This window comes from Microcaecilia unicolor, chromosome 3, assembly GCF_901765095.1.
Source record: "Microcaecilia unicolor chromosome 3, aMicUni1.1, whole genome shotgun sequence".
Taxonomy (NCBI): Eukaryota; Metazoa; Chordata; class Amphibia; order Gymnophiona; family Siphonopidae; genus Microcaecilia; species Microcaecilia unicolor.
This window is the reverse complement of record NC_044033.1, coordinates 35,691,775-35,708,155: the sequence shown is the minus strand read 5'-3', so window position 1 is coordinate 35,708,155 and position 16,381 is coordinate 35,691,775. Positions and strand designations below refer to the sequence as shown.

The 16,381-nt window shown below is 48.9% G+C and overlaps 1 protein-coding gene across 4 annotated transcripts in view; it reads right to left on the bottom strand.

Annotated features, from left to right (window-relative positions):
* LOC115465392 (stonin-1-like) overlaps window positions 1-16,381 on the bottom strand; it is an 81,197-nt gene that overhangs the window by 14,762 nt on the left and 50,054 nt on the right. The window contains exon 5 of one of the 4 annotated variants that reach the window (XM_030195834.1): window positions 11,324-11,446. The exons of the other annotated variants lie outside the window; for them this stretch is intronic. Coding sequence (XP_030051694.1) covers window positions 11,421-11,446 — 26 coding nt within the window. The 3' untranslated portion in view covers window positions 11,324-11,420. Of the gene's footprint in view, window positions 1-11,323; window positions 11,447-16,381 lie in introns of those variants that run through there. 4 annotated transcript variants of the gene reach the window in all.

Here is a 16,381-nt window from a genome sequence, read left to right as displayed (position 1 = left end):
TGCAGGACATATTGAAGGACTTTACAGCTGAAACTAGAGAGTTGAATGCGCGTGAGTGAGGTGGAGGATGGGCTTGGAGCTCTTAAAAATGACTTGGGAGAGCTCCAAAAGACAGTGTTGGCTGAAGATTTGGAAATCCAAAAGTTGAAAGAGCAGTTAGAGGATCTGGAAAACAGATCCCGAAGATGTAACCTGCGCTTCAAAGGGATTCCTGAGACTGAGCTTTTTAGCAATTGCTTGCCTGTAATTCAAGAATTCTGCAATTTCCTGTTCACTGCTGCAGGCGAGGAGCAGCAAATAGAGCTTCACATACAGAGGGACCATAGAGCTCTTGGTCCACAGCATGATTCCACCCCAAAGGATATTGTGGTCTGTTTTGCAGATTATTTCACTAAAGAGCGCATATTAGCTCTAGCACAAAAGCGGACTGAGATTGTTTGGAAAAACTGTAAAGTTGCAGTTTACCAGGATCTGGCGGGGTCCAAAAATGCAGATCTATTAGGGAAATCACCGCATTTATGAGGACTCAAGGAAATCGGTACAGGTGGTTATTTCCCTTTGCAGTTTGGCTCACGGTGGGAGGAAAGTCTAGGAAGGTGAAGACACCACAGGAAGCCTGGGCGGCGTTGTGGTCTTTGGGATGTGATAAGGTTCCAGAATTGCCCAAGGCTACAGTAATCTGAAAGGATTCCAGAATTGAGCTGGCATGGCAAAGAGTAATTGGTCGTGGGAAGTAGCAGCTTAAGCAACTCTATAATATCAGTTCGCTGATTTGGAAGGTATTTCAATCTAATGTATGGAAATAGCAATAGGCAAAAACATCCTCCTCCTCTAATTCGACATGTCTAGTGCATTCGACATGGTAAACCATAATATATTAATAAGATTACTAGATAAGTTCAGGATTGGTGGAAACATACTTAGCTGGATCAAGGGTTTCCTAACCACAAGAAAATATCAAGTAAAATCAAACTCAAACATATCATCACCGTGGAAAGCAGACTGCGGAGTACCACAAGGATCACCGCTATCACCGATCCTCTTCAACCTAATGATGACCCCACTAGCCAAGTCCTTATCCAACCAAGGCCTTAACCAAGGAGTGGCCTAGTGGTTAGAGCACCGGTCTTGAAATCCAGAGGTGGCCGGTTCAAATCCCGCTGCTGCTCCTTGTGATCGTGGGCAAGTCACTTAACCCTCCATTGCCTCAGGTACAAAATTAGATTGTGAGCCCTCCTGGGACAGAGAAATATCCAGTGTACCTGAATGTAACTCACCTTGAGCTACTACTGAAAAAGGTGTGAGCGGATAACTCCACAATTATCAACACCCCAGATTACACCCTCCCTATCTCAGACAGCCTGAAAATTCTCGGCATTACAATGGACCACAACTTTACACTAGAGAGCCAAGTGACATCCACAACAAAGAAAATGTTCCACTCAATGTGGAAACTCAAATGCGTGAAACAATTCTTCCCGAGGGGAACATTTCGCAACCTGATACAATCAATGGTACTAAGCCATGTAGACTACTGCAATGGAATTTATGCGGGACGCAAAGAACAAGCCTTAAAGAAACTTCAGACCGCTCAAAACACGGCAGCTAGGCTTATCTTCGGAAAAACGCGATTAGAAAGTGCAAAACCCCTTTGTGAAAAACTACACTGGCTCCCAATCAAAGAACGCATTGCTTTCAAAATCTGCACTCTGATTCACAAAATTATCTACGGTGAAGCTCCGGAATACATGACAGACTTGATCGACCTACCAACTAGAAATACATCCGAATCAACATGAACGTACCTAAATCTGCACTACCCAAGCTGCAAAGGACTCAAATATAAATCAATTTACGCGTCCAGTTTTTCCTACATAAGCACACAACTGTGGAACACATTACCAAAAGCCTTGAAAACTACAAACCACCACCTAAACTTCCAGAAAACACTAAAAACTAAACCTATTTAAAAAGGCATACCCTACCAATCCAACATAAATGCCTGATCTCTGCAACACAACAAAACTAAAGACTTTAATGAACATAACACAACTCTTCCATTGTACGATTCCCTAGTGTGGCTGTGCCACATGAACTTTATCTTACCACAACATCACTTTGTATTACACCGGAGTCTGTAACACCTCTCCAGTACTATGTAAGCCACATTGAGCCTACAATGGAGGAGTGGCCTAGTGGTTAGGGTGGTGGACTTTGGTCCTGGGGAACTGAGGAACTGAGTTTGATTCCCACTTCAGGCACAGGCAGCTCCTTGTGACTCTGGGTAAGTCACTTAACCCTCCATTGCCCCAGGTACAAGTAAGTACCTGTATACAATATGTAAGCCGCATTGAGCCTGCCATGAGTGGGAAAGCGCGGGGTACAAATGTAACAAAAAAAAGTGGGAAAATGTGGGATATAAATGTAATAAATAAAATAAAAGTATGGGATTTACGCATTCCCTCGTTTCCCCCCTACCTTATTTCCCCCGCCCCTTTTTTTGTGTGAGGATTGGATGGGCTGGGGGGGAGAAATTATTGTATTGTGGAGCTGGGGTTGTTTTGATATATAAGGAGAAATTAGACCTTACCTGCTAATTTGCTTTCCTTTAGTCCCTCCGGACCAGCCCAGAACGTGACTGATGGGTTGTGCACGCCTTCCAGCAGGTGGAGACTGAGAAAAAAAAACTGTGGCTCTAGAGAAAGCCAATAAGAGCCCTTGGCAACAAGAGAAAGATCCAGTAACAAAGTACCAAAGCAGAAGGAAGTAAAACAATACGTAAATGGTCTGTGCATACGAAAGCCTAAGCAGCCACCGGCACATTGCCAACAATAATGTGACCAATAACATGCCCCTGCATATCATGCACAAAAGGTTACATACTGAACCACAGAATTTGTGTTGTTTTTTTTTTTTAAACAATGAAACCAGAAACCAGCAACACAGCTTCCAAGAAAACAATATCACTTAACTCTTGAAGACACAGAATACCTAAAGGGAGGAATCTGGGCCGGTCCGGAGGGACTAAAGGAAAGCAAATTAGCAGGTAAGGTCTAATTTCTCCTTCCTTAGCGTCCCTCCGGACTGGCCCAGAATGTGACCGATGGGGAAGTAACAACGCAGTAAGATTATGGGAGGGACCCTAACAGCCCTGCCGTCAAAACATGTGCCCCAAAAACAACTTGCTGATGACTCAGGAGATACAATCGATAGTGCTTTGAAAAGGAATGCAAAGAGGACCAAGTTGTCCTCCAGAGGCACCAGACAACTCTCTGCCCAAGAAGTAGCCTGACCTCTGGTAGAGTGAGCCTTAACTCCTTCTGGAACAGCTTCCCAGAAAGAAGGTAAGCTGATGCAATAATTTCCTTAAGCCAACGAAAAATAGTGGGCTTAGAAGCCATAAACCCTGTGCGTGAACCTCCGATGAGAATAAAACAAACGATCAGACCAACAAATCTCCTCCGTAGACTTGACATATGCTTCAGAACTCTTTTGACATCCAAACGCTTCAAGAGACGCTTGCTCCTCTGACCCGGAGAAAGAACCTAGAACAGGCAACATCACCGGTTGAGATGAAAGAAAACGAGTCAATACCTTGGGCAGAAAAGAAGGAACTGGTCTTAAAACACTTGATCCAAGCTGAATTCCAAAAACGAAGACCTACAAAAAAGAACCTGCAACTCCTAAAATCTCCTAGCTGAGGCAATAGCCACTAAAAACAATGCCTTCAGGGTTAAGTCCTTCAAAGTACAAGAAGATAAAGGCTCAAAGGGAGGCTTGGTAAGAACCGAGAGTACCAAATTAAGATCCCAGCGGGGAAAAGAACAGCGAGACGGAGGACGCAGGAGGTTAACCTCTCTTAAAAAATGGAACACATCCAGGTGGCTAGCCAGCGATCTTCCTTGAACACGACCTCGAAAACACGATAGAGCTGCAATCTGCACTTTAAGAGAAGCCAAAACAAGGCCTTTGTCGAAACCACGCGGCAGAAAATCCAAAATCTGCAAGACGGACGCGTGAAAGAGAGTTATCCCGAGCTCCTCACACCAGGCCTCAAAATTCCTCCAGGTCCGAATATAATTCAAAAAGGTAGAACACCGACGAGAGCAAAGCTGAGCCAAAAGATCCTGCCTGACCAGGAGCTCGAACGGATCCTCTACTAGAAGCCGCTGAAGATCGGCGTACCATGGTCTGCGAGGCCAATCCGGCGCCACCAAGATCAGACGGCCCCTGTGCATCTCGACTCTCTGAAGTAGACGCCCTATCAATGGCCAGAGAGGAAAGGCATAAAGAAGACCGGTCGACCAGGGAGCAAACAGGTCCATCTTGGGGAACCCCCCAATGTTTCACCACCGCCCGATGCGCCACATCGCTTACAGCTCACTCCCCGGGATCTAGCATGTTTCGACTGAAAAAGTCTACCTAAACATTTTTTAATAAATAATTAATAATTTAATTTAATAAAAAAAATTAATAAACTGGGCTGCCAGGCCTCCTTATTGAAAACTTTCCAAACGGCTCAGAACACTGTGGCGAGGCTCATCCTAAACGAAAGGAGATTCGCACACGCCGACCCCCTGCGATTTAAACTTCATTGGCTGCCGGTACAGGAGCGCATTGCTTTTAAGATCTGCTCCCTAACACATAAAATCATCTATGGGGCTGCTCCGGAATACATGCTCCCCTTGATCGATCTTCCGCCTAGAAATGCCAACCCTGCTGCTCGGTCCTATCTCCACCTCCATTTTCCGAATTGTAAGGGAGTTAAATATAAGAAAATCTTTGCCTCGTCTTTCCGTTATTGGAGTCCCAAATACTGGAACATGTTACCTCGTCACCTTAAAACTCAAGTGGACCATGCCCTTTTTAAGAAGTTGTTAAAGACATTCCTCTTTGCTAAGACTTACCCCTCAATTTACCATGTTGATTAAAGCATCCCTTGTTCCTTACCCTATCTAGTTCACTTTGTTAGTTTCTTCCCTCCTACTTACTTCTTTATGCTTGCCTAAACTGTTAAGTCTGTACTCTTATTTAATTCTCTGTAAGCCACATTGCGCCTGCATGTGTGGGAAAATGTGGGATATAAGTCACAAATAAATAAAAATAAATAAATAAAATTTTGAACTCCTGCCACATCAGCCGCTGACAGCGCTACCAGATGCACCTCTGACCACTGTAACAGTTGTGACGCTTCTTGCTCCAACTGCCGACTCCTCGTTCCTCCTTGCCGATTGATGTAAGCCTCCGCGGTGGCATTTTCTGACATCACACGTACTGCCTCGCCCCTCAACAGATGGACAAAGGTCTGGATTGCTAATCTAACTGCCCTGGTGTCTAATAGATTTATTGAACAAGATCTCTCCTGAGGAGACCACAGGCCTTGAGCATACTGTCCCTGACAGTGAGCTCCCCATCCCTGGAGACTGGCATCTGTCGTAACCACCCTCCAGTTGGGCTGATCCAGAGGTGTTGACCTCGGTTATCGTCATTTTCGGTTTTCGTTTTTTTCATCAAAAAATTTGTCTCGGTTTTCGCCTGTCGCCTCGGATTTTGTCTTCAGCTGGCAGGGTCTGGAAGATGGAGAGGACATTTCATGCCCACCCACGTTTTCTGTAGGCCCACCCAATGTATGCCATCAGGCTACACTACTGCCCCTATTCTATCTACTGATGCTAGTGCTGCAGATCCATCAAGACAGGCTTGCCAAAAACCCAGGAATGGCATAAAATCTCCTTCCTGGAACTGAAAAACTTTATCAGCTCATTCCCCAGCACTCCTATACTTTTAGGTGGTACAGTACTTGACAGCGCCAGTAGCACAAGTGGCGTAACTGCTGCCGCTGCAACTTCAAAATCGCCGGCATGTTGCTGGTCCTGATGACACACATGTGCCGCAGGACAGAGAAGCCGGCAACACTACCTGCTTTAGTGCTGCTGCACACCCATCGAGCTCAGCAAGGTGAGCAGGGGGAGATCGCCTCCGCTATGTAATCGCCAGGGCCCAGAGCTGGGTGCTCACTGACTGTGATTTTTATATTGTGCAGCACATCCTGGGAAAGTCTGTTGATTATTGTGTTATGCCCAGCCTTTTGAATGATTATGGGGTGTTATTTAAATTGTAAGGTGTCCTGAGTTTATACAGGTACAGTTTTCGTTGGTTTCGGATTCCGCCAATTGTTTTCGGACGGATTACCGACGAAAACCGAGGTTTTACTGTACTGGCATCTCGTAGCCACCAATGTAGGCTGCTCTTCACCTGAGCTGGAAGTGACAATTTCTGATGTAGAGAGTCCTTCTGTGAAGACCACCGAGAAAGAAGCGACCTCTGAAGCGGCCTCATGTAAGCCCTGGCCCAGGGCACTGCCTCAATCGCTGCCACCATGGAACCTAGGACCTGAAGATAATCCTTGGCCGCTGGCCTCGGTGACTGCAATAAGTGACGAATCTGAGACTGCAGTTTGAGGACACGAGCCGGCAGAAGAAAAACACGGCCCTGCAACGTGTCAAAATAGATTCTGAGGTTCTCCAATGACTGAGATGGCTGCAGATGGATCTTTTGTGCACTGACTACCCAACCTAGGGACTTCAAGAAGTCTACTATTACTGTCTGACCTATTACTGGCTAAATCCAGAGGTCAATATTCCATCCTCATTCTTCTTGATCTTTCCGCTGCTTTTGACACTGTCGATCACAGCATACTTCTCGATACCCTGTCCTCACTTGGATTCCAGGGCTCTGTCCTTTCCTGGTTATATTCCTACCTCTCCCTCCGCACCTTTAGTGTTCACTTTAGTGTTCACTCTGGTGGATCCTCTTCTACTTCTATCCCTCTGCCTGTCGGCGTACCTCAGGGTTCTGTTCTTGGTCCCCTCCTCTTTTCTATCTACACTTCTTCCCTTGGTTCATTAATCTCATCCCATGGCTTTTCCTACCATCTCTATGCTGATGACTCCCAAATCTACCTTTCTACCCCTGATATCTCACCTTGCATCCAAACCAAAGTTTCAGCGTGCTTGTCTGACATTGCTGCCTGGATGTCTCAACGCCACCTGAAATTAAATATGACCAAAACCGAGCTTCTCATTTTCCCCCCCAAACCCACCTCCCCGCTCCCCCCATTTTCTATTTCTGTTGATGGCTCTCTCATTCTCCCTGTCTCCTCAGCTCGAAACCTTGGGGTCATCTTTGACTCTTCTCTCTCCTTCTCTGCTCATATCCAGCAGACCGCCAAGACCTGTCGTTTCTTTCTCTACAACATCCGTAAAATCTGCCCCTTTCTTTCCGAGCACTCTACCAAAACCCTCATCCACACCCTTGTCACCTCTCGTTTAGACTACTGCAATCTGCTTCTTGCTGGCCTCCCACTTAGTCACCTCTCCCCTCTCCAGTCGGTTCAAAACTCTGCTGCCCGTCTCTCATCTTCCGCCAGGGTCGCTTTACTCATACTACCCCTCTCCTCAAGACCCTTCACTGGCTCCCTATCCGTTTTCGCATCCTGTTCAAACTTCTTCTACTAACCTATAAATGTATTCACTCTGCTGCTCCCCAGTATCTCTCCACACTCGTCCTTCCCTACACCCCTTCCCGTGCACTCCGCTCCATGGATAAATCCTTCTTATCTGTTCCCTTCTCCACTACTGCCAACTCCAGACTTCGCGCCTTCTGTCTCGCTGCACCCTATGCCTGGAATAAACTTCCTGAGCCCCTACGTCTTGCCCCATCCTTGGCCACCTTTAAATCTAGACTGAAAGCCCACCTCTTTAACATTGCTTTTGACTCGTAACCACTTGTAACCACTCGCCTCCACCTACCCTCCTCTCTTCCTTCCCCTTCACATTAATTGATTTGATTTGCTTACTTTATTTATTTTTTGTCTATTAGATTGTAAGCTCTTTGAGCAGGGACTGTCTTTCTTCTATGTTTGTGCAGCGCTGCGTATGCCTTGTAGCGCTATAGAAATGCTAAATAGTAGTAGTAGTACTATTCGAGCTGTCACCTGAACGCTCTCCTGGTAAGACTTTGCTCTGATCAACCAATCGTCTAAATAAGGATGGACTAGAATGCCTTCCATTCTGAGTGCTGCGGCTACTACAGCCATGACTTTAGTAAATGTCCGAGGAGCAGTCACAAGCCCAAAGGGAAGAGCCCGAAAATGAAAATGCTGGTCGAGCACAGCAAACTGAAGGAAACGTTGGTGTGTCGGTCGAGTAGGGATGTGCAAGTAGGTTTCTGTGAGGTCGAGCGACATCAGAAACTCTCCGGTCTGCACCGCCACAATGACCGACCGCAAAGTCTCCATACGAAACGAGGGCACACTGAAGGAACCCTCTTGCTTGGGAACCAGAAAGTTTATGGAGTAACGTCCTAGGCGCTGCTCTGACAAAGGAACTGGACAAATAGCCTGAAGGTCAAGAAGTCTGCATTGAATGTCCCCGACAGCCCTGGTTTTGAGCAGAGAACGGCAGGGAGACTCCACGAAAGCGTCTGACAAAGGACGAGCAAACTCTAAGGCGAACCCCATCGCAAATAACCTCTAGAACCCACTGGTCTGAAGTAATTTGGGCCCATAAAACTGTGCCAACCGAGCTCCTACCTGAACCAGAGGCTGGGCCCGCAAACCTTCATTGCTGAGGACGGGAGGAAGATGAGAGAGAATTTCCTGTTTCCCGACCGCTTCTACGACCATCCAAAAGGAGAGAGTCCTCTGAAAAAAACTTGGATCGTTGAAATGGAACTACTCTGCCTGGTCTATACCGAAAAGCACTGCTCCTACCACAGCCGGAAAAAAACACCACGTCCAGGCCCCCGGGACGATCCTCAGGAAGCCTCGGAACTTTAGCCTCACCTAGGCTACGCAGCAGCTTATCCAACTCATTGCCAAAGAGAAAAGAACCCTTAAAAGGAAATTTACTAAGCTTGGCCTTAGAGCCCGCATTCGCAGACCATCCACAAAGCCAAAGAGAGCGACGGGCTGCCACGCAAAGAGCCATAGACTTAGAAGAGGCCCGATTCAAGTCGTAAAGAGCATCTGCCAAAAAGACCAAACCCATTTCCAACTTTGCCACTTCGGCATCTATCGCTGAAAAAAAGCATCAGAAGAACGGTCCAAGACCTTTTCAGACCAACGAAAACAGGCTCTTGCTACTAAAGAACCACAGTTAGCAGCCTGCACTGCCAGAGCACAAACATCAAAACTATTCTTTAACAAGGATTCTATACGGCGATCCTGGACATCCCTCAAAGCCATCCCGCCATCCACGGGAACCGTATTTCGTTTAGTAACTGCAGACACTATAGCATCCACCACTGGAGGGCGTAAAAGAGCCTTGTCTAAAACCAGAACAGGATAAAGCCTGAGCATGGATCTGGCAAGATGAAAGGCAGAATCTGTCACCTCCTACTGTGCCTGAATGATGTCCTGATGCACTGGAAAAGACTTACTTGGCCTACGAATACCTTTCTGGACTCCGCCACTGGAGTCTCCTGCTCCTCAAATCGCAAGGTTGTGGAAACCTGAGAAATAAACTCCTGCAGGTCATCTTTATAAAACATTCTCACCACTGAGGGATCCTCCCCCGCAGGGAGAGGCTCCGCACCATCTTCCAGCTGACCGAGGGTCCTCAGGAAAATGACCTTCCCGAAACAGCTCTGTCTCCTCCAAGGATGAGATTTCCTGGTCCAAATCAGAAGAAAAATCCTCTTCTAAATCCCAAAACTGCCTGGGCTACTTAGCAGCCGCTGCTTGGCCCTCCTGAGGCCTCTTCACTGAAGCTTCTCCTGGAGCAACTTTGTGCAATAAAAAAGCATAGTACATTTGTACCACAAAGTCAGGCGGGAAGCCACCTTCACCTGCTGAAGAAACAGGAGTCTGAGGCAGAGCCAGTAGAGAGGCTGGTAAAGCAGGCAGGGATGCAACATTTAGAGGGGAAGACAAATGGTGGCGTTTCCCGCCGAAATTGTCGCTGCCAGCGAGGCTGACCCGACAGCACTTAAAACTGCCGAATCGGACCCCCTGCTAACGGCGCCGTCATTTTTACAGCCCCTGCTCCCTGCTCAGATGAAGCATCTACCGCGGTGCAAAACTTACAAGCACTGCTCGAGCCGACTCCCTGCCACTGACAGACTGAACAGCGGCGGAGATTCTCTGCCATCGCGTCTGCCTAAGCCAACTGCGAACCAAAACAGGAGCCAGAAAAAACAACAGCAAACCGTCAGAGAGAGAAAACAGAAGCTGTCTTGCTTGTTTAAAGAGAAAGTAAAGGGCAGAGAACCAAAATCAAAGCTTGTCTTTTGGGGTTTTTTTTTTTCCCCACGGCTGCCTCTCCCTGCCTCAAAAGCTCTTCCCTTGAAGAGCTTGAGGAAACTGCCTTTTTGTGCTGAGATTTCCTTTTTTCTTTTTTTTTTTTACTCAAGCACAGCTTAAAAGAATACCAGGGAGGACATGGGGGGCGGGACCCGGCCACCGGAGTTTGACACCCCCCGAGGCGCTAAGAGACCCCCACGGGCCTCTGCGTCTAAATAACAGGCTATATCTATATCTATATCTATCTATATAGATATATATATCCAGATGCACAGAAGAAATAAAACCAACTAAAAGAATTACAGCAAGAAATAGAAAAAATATAAAGAATATGATAGCATAAATATAATATAAAGAATGAGACTGAAGGGCTCACCACCTTCCACCTGCTGGAGACTGAGATTACTGGATCTTTCTCTTGCTGCCAAGGGCTCTTATTGGCTCTCTCTAGAGTCACAGTTTTTTTCTCAGTCTCCACCTGCTGGAAGGCGTGCACAACCCATCAGTCACATTCTGGGCCGGTCCGGAGGGACGCTAAGGAATCCATTATTTGAAATGTTTGTCCTTTCCTTAAAATAGTGGATTTTTCTTCTGAGACTCTAATGCCTAAACAGTGAACATGCTGTTGGAGGACTCTCTCCCTCTGGCTATCCCTATAGGAATCTTTCCTTTGTTTTATTCCCAGTGAGATATTTATAAATTTAAATTTATAATTTAAAATATAGTAATTACGTTGATATAAAGTTGATATAAAATAATATAATGTAATAATAAAATTCATTTATTATTTAAAGAGTTTACTTACCAGAGTTTTCTTAGATAAGTGTGAGGGGCATCACTGAGGCCACGGCAATTATTTTCAAGCATCTGAACCTTCCATTTCACATTAGGTGCATTTTGCTCAAGTAATAGCACCTACTGGGGAGGGTCTATCCATCTGTCTCTCTCTGTCCTTCCATATGTACACATCTGTTTGTTTGCACATACACAACAGATATGTAGAGCTTCTCTCCATCTCCCAGAGCAGCAGTGTGAAAGGCCAGTGTCAGTTCCTGGGTCTCATGAGGAGGAGGAGGAGAGGAACAGCGGCAACAGAACAGCCAGCAGGAGTCACTGATTACCACTGGTGAACAATGGACAGAACTGAGAAAGAAAATGGAAAGGAGCAGGTGAAGGGGCAGATCAAAAGGGAAAGGGTAGGGTTAGAGAAGAGAAAAGGGAGAGAAGAGGTAAGGGTAAGAGGGGCAGAGTATAAGATAAGCAATGGGGTTAGAGGAAGAATAGAGAGAGTGTAAGAAAGGAGAGGGGATGGGAGGAAGGAAATGAAAGGCAGGAGGAAGGGAAAGGAGAGAGCGCATGGGTGTGTGTAAGGAAAGCAGGGACAGTGGGAGTACTGAAGGGTGGGGGAATAATACAAGAAGGTGAGAAGAACTGAGAGTGAGTACAGAACAAGTGACAGTGCAAAGAGTAAAGACTACATGCCCACAAGCAACATACACACAATTTCCTGCACATTCATGGCATACACACACTGGTAATACACACACACACACTCTGCCCTCAACACACTGCAAAGGCACATTCCTCATGCTCCAATAGCCTACTCTCACATCTCCACAGATAAACAACTAAGCTCTCTCTATGGAAATAGACATGTACATCATACTGATTTACACACATGTGAGCCTCATATACACCATCAGTCACTATAGATGCTGGAGGCAATTCTATAAATAGGATGGCACACGTGCCAACTGCATGCACCCAATTGGCAGATATGTGCCAGAATGCTATTCTATAAAGAAGGGTGTAAAGGCGGTGGCAGCGATTCCCATAGGCTGCCTTGCTGCCGGTCCCGGCTCCCTTTCTCTACTGTGGGCAGCCTGCCTCTCTGACAATTTCCTGTTTCTTCAGAGGTGGGCCGCCCGCAGTTGAGAGAAGGAGCCGGGACTGCCGGCAGGGCAGCCTAGGGGAATCGCTGCTACCGCCTTCTTTTGAAAAACAAGAAAAGTTAATTTTGGTGAAGGGGGTTGAGGAAGCAGCAGCAGAGGAGTTGGGGCAGCAGCGCATTTTCTGCCTCAGGCGGCAGATTGTCTTGGACCGCCCCTGAGTTTATGCTAGCATTCTGTAACATCTTAGGAGTTCCTAAGTACTGTTATAGAATTGGTACTCATTGTGTACCATTGTGGCACATAATTTGAGGCGCCGTTGTATAATTATCTCCACTATGCCCAGACATCCACTCACACATCTGCTTCCTTACTAAGACAGGCTTTAGGATGACTGTTTCAACCAAGTTCTACACAGACATGTCTTAGTCTCTGAAATGTGCACCTTGACTTATTTTGAACTGGAAAAAACTGTAAATAAATGGTAATTAATTATACACTAATCTTTGCAGGAAGATGTTATATTTAACATTCTCCGAGGACAAGCAGGCTGCTTGTTCTCACTGATGGGTGACGTCCACGGCAGCCCCTCCAATCGGAATCTTCACTAGCAAAAGCCTTTATTAGCCCTCGCGCGCCAATGCGCGGCCGTCTTCCCGCCCGAAACCGGCTCGTGCCGGCCAGTCTTCTTTTGTCCGCGCTCGGTACGGTCGTGTTTCGCCGTTCGTGCCCCGGAAAGTTGACCTCGCACGTCGTTTTCGACTCGTTCTTTCAAAGAAAGTTTGAAAAGTGTTTCGGGAAGATACTTTTTGGTTTTCCCTTCCTGTATTTCGAGCTTTTCGCCCCGGTAAGTTTTCTTTCGTCGTCGGGGTAGGCCTTAGTTAGGCCTCGGTCGAAATTTTCTTCTACCTATTTTTGTGGTGCCAATTTTCGCCATTTCGAGTTTTGATCTCGCCGGCGTGATTTTTCCGCCCATGACATCGAAGCCTTCCAGCGGCTTCAAGAAGTGCACCCAGTGCGCCCGGGTAATCTCGCTCACTGACAGTCACGCGTCGTGTCTTCAATGTCTGGGGCTGGGCACCGCCCTCAGGCCTGTAGTCTGTGTTCCCTTTTACAAAAGCAGACTCAGGTAGCGAGGTTAGCCCAGTGGAACATTTTGTTCTCGGGCTCTTCGTCGGCATCGGCACCGGGGGTATCGAGTGCATCGATGTCTCCAGCGTCCAGACCTTCATCCTCGGCCGCCAGTGCATCGAGTGTATCGAGGCATCGACCCCCTGCATCGGCGCTGAGACATCGGACGACTGTGTCGACGTCGGTGGTACCGGGACCTCGTCTGCTGATGTCGTCGGACGGTGGTGCTTCGTCTGGAGTGCAGGTGAAGGCTGTCCATTCCCCTGCTGGTGGCAGTGAGCCTTCGGGTGGGTCTCCCCCTACCCTGAGGGCTCCTGCGGTACAGCCCCCCCCCGAGACCGACCCTCTTCGGTCTCGGCCCCGAGGAAGAGATGGTTGGATTCTACGTCCTCCTCGTCGGTGCCGGGAAGCGCCGGTGACGTGCTTCGCTCCAAAAAATCGAAGAAGCATCGACACCGGTCCCCTTCCCGTGTCCGCACCGAGAGCTCTGGGTCGCCGAGGGAGTCGGCACCCAGCAGGCATCGGCACCGAGAGGACCGCTCACCCTCTGTCCAAGAGGTGTCGATGCGCTCCACTCTGGGCAGCCCGGAACAGCCTCCACGCCCGGAATAGACTCTGACATCGACGCCTGCATCGACCTCCATGCCTTTTTCTGCAGCCGCTCTGAACGAGAGCCTCCGGGCCGTTCTCCCAGAGATCCTGGGAGAGCTGTTGCGCCCTACCCCTGCGGTACCGGGGTGCTTGCGCCACCGGTACCGTCGAGCGAGGCGCCGGCTGGTCCATCGCCCGGGGTGAGGTCTCCGGCGTCGGTACCGACTGCGGTCGCCTCCCAGGAAGGCTCCCCGACTACGTCGGCGGAGGGAGCTTCGCCGGTGCTGGCGAGGGAGTCTACCTCTCGACGCTCCCACCGTGGCCGTGGTTCCACGGAGTCGAGCCGGGCACGGCTGCAGACACAGGTTCGTGAACTTGTGTCTGACACCGAGGGTGAGGCCTCGTGGGAAGAAGAGGAAGACATCAGATATTTCTCTGACGAGGAGTCTGAGGGTCTTCCTTCTGATCCCACTCCCTCTCCTGAAAGACAGCTTTCTCTTCCCGAGAGTCTGTCTTTCGCTTCCTTTGTCCGGGAGATGTCTACGGCCATCCCCTTCCCGGTGGTTGTGGAGGACGAGCCCAGGGCTGAAATGTTTGAGCTCCTGGACTATCCTTCTCCACCTAAGGAAGCGTCCACAGTACCCATGCATCATGTCCTAAAAAAGACATTGCTGGCGAACTGGACCAAGCCATTAACTAACCCCCACATTCCCAAGAAGATTGAGTCCCAGTACCGGATCCATGGGGACCCAGAGCTGATGCGCACTCAGTTGCCTCATGACTCTGGAGTTGTGGATTTGGCCCTAAAGAAGGCCAAGAGTTATAGGGAGCATGCTTCGGCGCCCCCGGGCAAGGACTCTAGAACCTTGGACTCCTTTGGGAGGAAGGCCTACCATTCTTCTATGCTCGTGGCCAAAATTCAGTCCTACCAACTCTACACGAGCATACACATGCGGAACAATGTGCGGCAGTTGGCGGGTTTGGTGGATGCGCTCCCCCCTGAGCAAGCCAAGCCTTTTCAGGAGGTGGTCAGGCAGCTGAAGGCGTGCAGAAAATTCCTGGCCAGAGGGGTGTATGACACCTTTAATGTTGCGTCCAGGGCCGCTGCTCAAGGTGTGGTGATGCGCAGGCTCTCATGGCTGCGTGCCGCCGACCTGGAGAATAGAATCCAGCAGCGGATTGCGGACTCGCCTTGCCGTGCAGATAATATTTTTGGAGAGAAAGTCGAACAGGTGGTAGAGCAGCTCCACCAGCGGGACACCGCATTCGACAAGTTCTCCCGCCGGCAGCCTTCAGCCTCTACCTCTACAGGTAGAAGATTTTTTGGGGGAAGGAAGACTGTTCCCTACTCTTCTGGTAAGCGTAGGTACAATCCTCCTTCTCGACAGCCTGCGGCCCAGGCTAAGCCCCAGCGCGCTCGCTCTCGTCAGCAGCGTGCGCCTCAGCAAGGCCCCTCGGCTCCCCAGCAAAAGCAAGGGACGAGCTTTTGACTGGCTTCAGCAGAGCATAGCCGACATCCAAGTGTCAGTGCCGGGCGACCTGCCAGTCGGAGGGAGGTTGAAAGCTTTTCACCAAAGGTGGCCTCTCATAACCTCCGATCAGTGGGTTCTTCAAATAGTCCGGCAAGGATACACCCTCAATTTGGCCTCAAAACCTCCAAATTGTCCACCGGAAGCTCAGTCTTACAGCTACCAGCACAAGCAGGTACTTGCAGAGGAACTCTCCACCCTTCTCAGCGCCAATGCAGTCGAGCCCGTGCCATCCGGGCAGGAAGGGCTGGGATTCTATTCCAGGTACTTCCTTGTGGAAAAGAAAACAGGGGGGATGCGTCCCATCCTAGACCTAAGGGCCCTGAACAAATATCTGGTCAAAGAAAGTTCAGGATGCTTTCCCTGGGCACCCTTCTTCCCATGATTCAGGAAAACGATTGGCTATGCTCTCTGGACTTGAAGGATGCCTACACACACATCCCGATACTGCCAGCTCACAGGCAGTATCTGCGATTTCAGCTGGGCACACGTCACTTCCAGTACTGTGTGCTACCCTTTGGGCTCGCCTCTGCGCCCAGGGTGTTCACAAGTGCTTGGCTGTAGTAGCAGCGGCACTTCGCAGGCTGGGGGTGCACGTGTTCCCATATCTCGACGATTGGCTGGTGAAGAACACATCCGAGGCAGGAGCCCTGCAGTCCATGCAGATGACTATTCGCCTCCTGGAGCTACTGGGGTTTGTGATAAATTATCCAAAGTCCCATCTTCTCCCAGTGCAGAAACTCGAATTCATAGGAGCTCTGCTGGATTCTCGGACGGCTCGCGCCTATCTCCCAGAGGCGAGAGCCAACAACTTGTTGTCCCTCGTCTCGCGGGTGCGAGCGTCACAGCAGATCACAGCTCGACAGATGTTGAGATTGCTGGGCCACATGGCCTCCACAGTTCATGTGACTCCCATGGCCCGCCTTCACATGAGATCT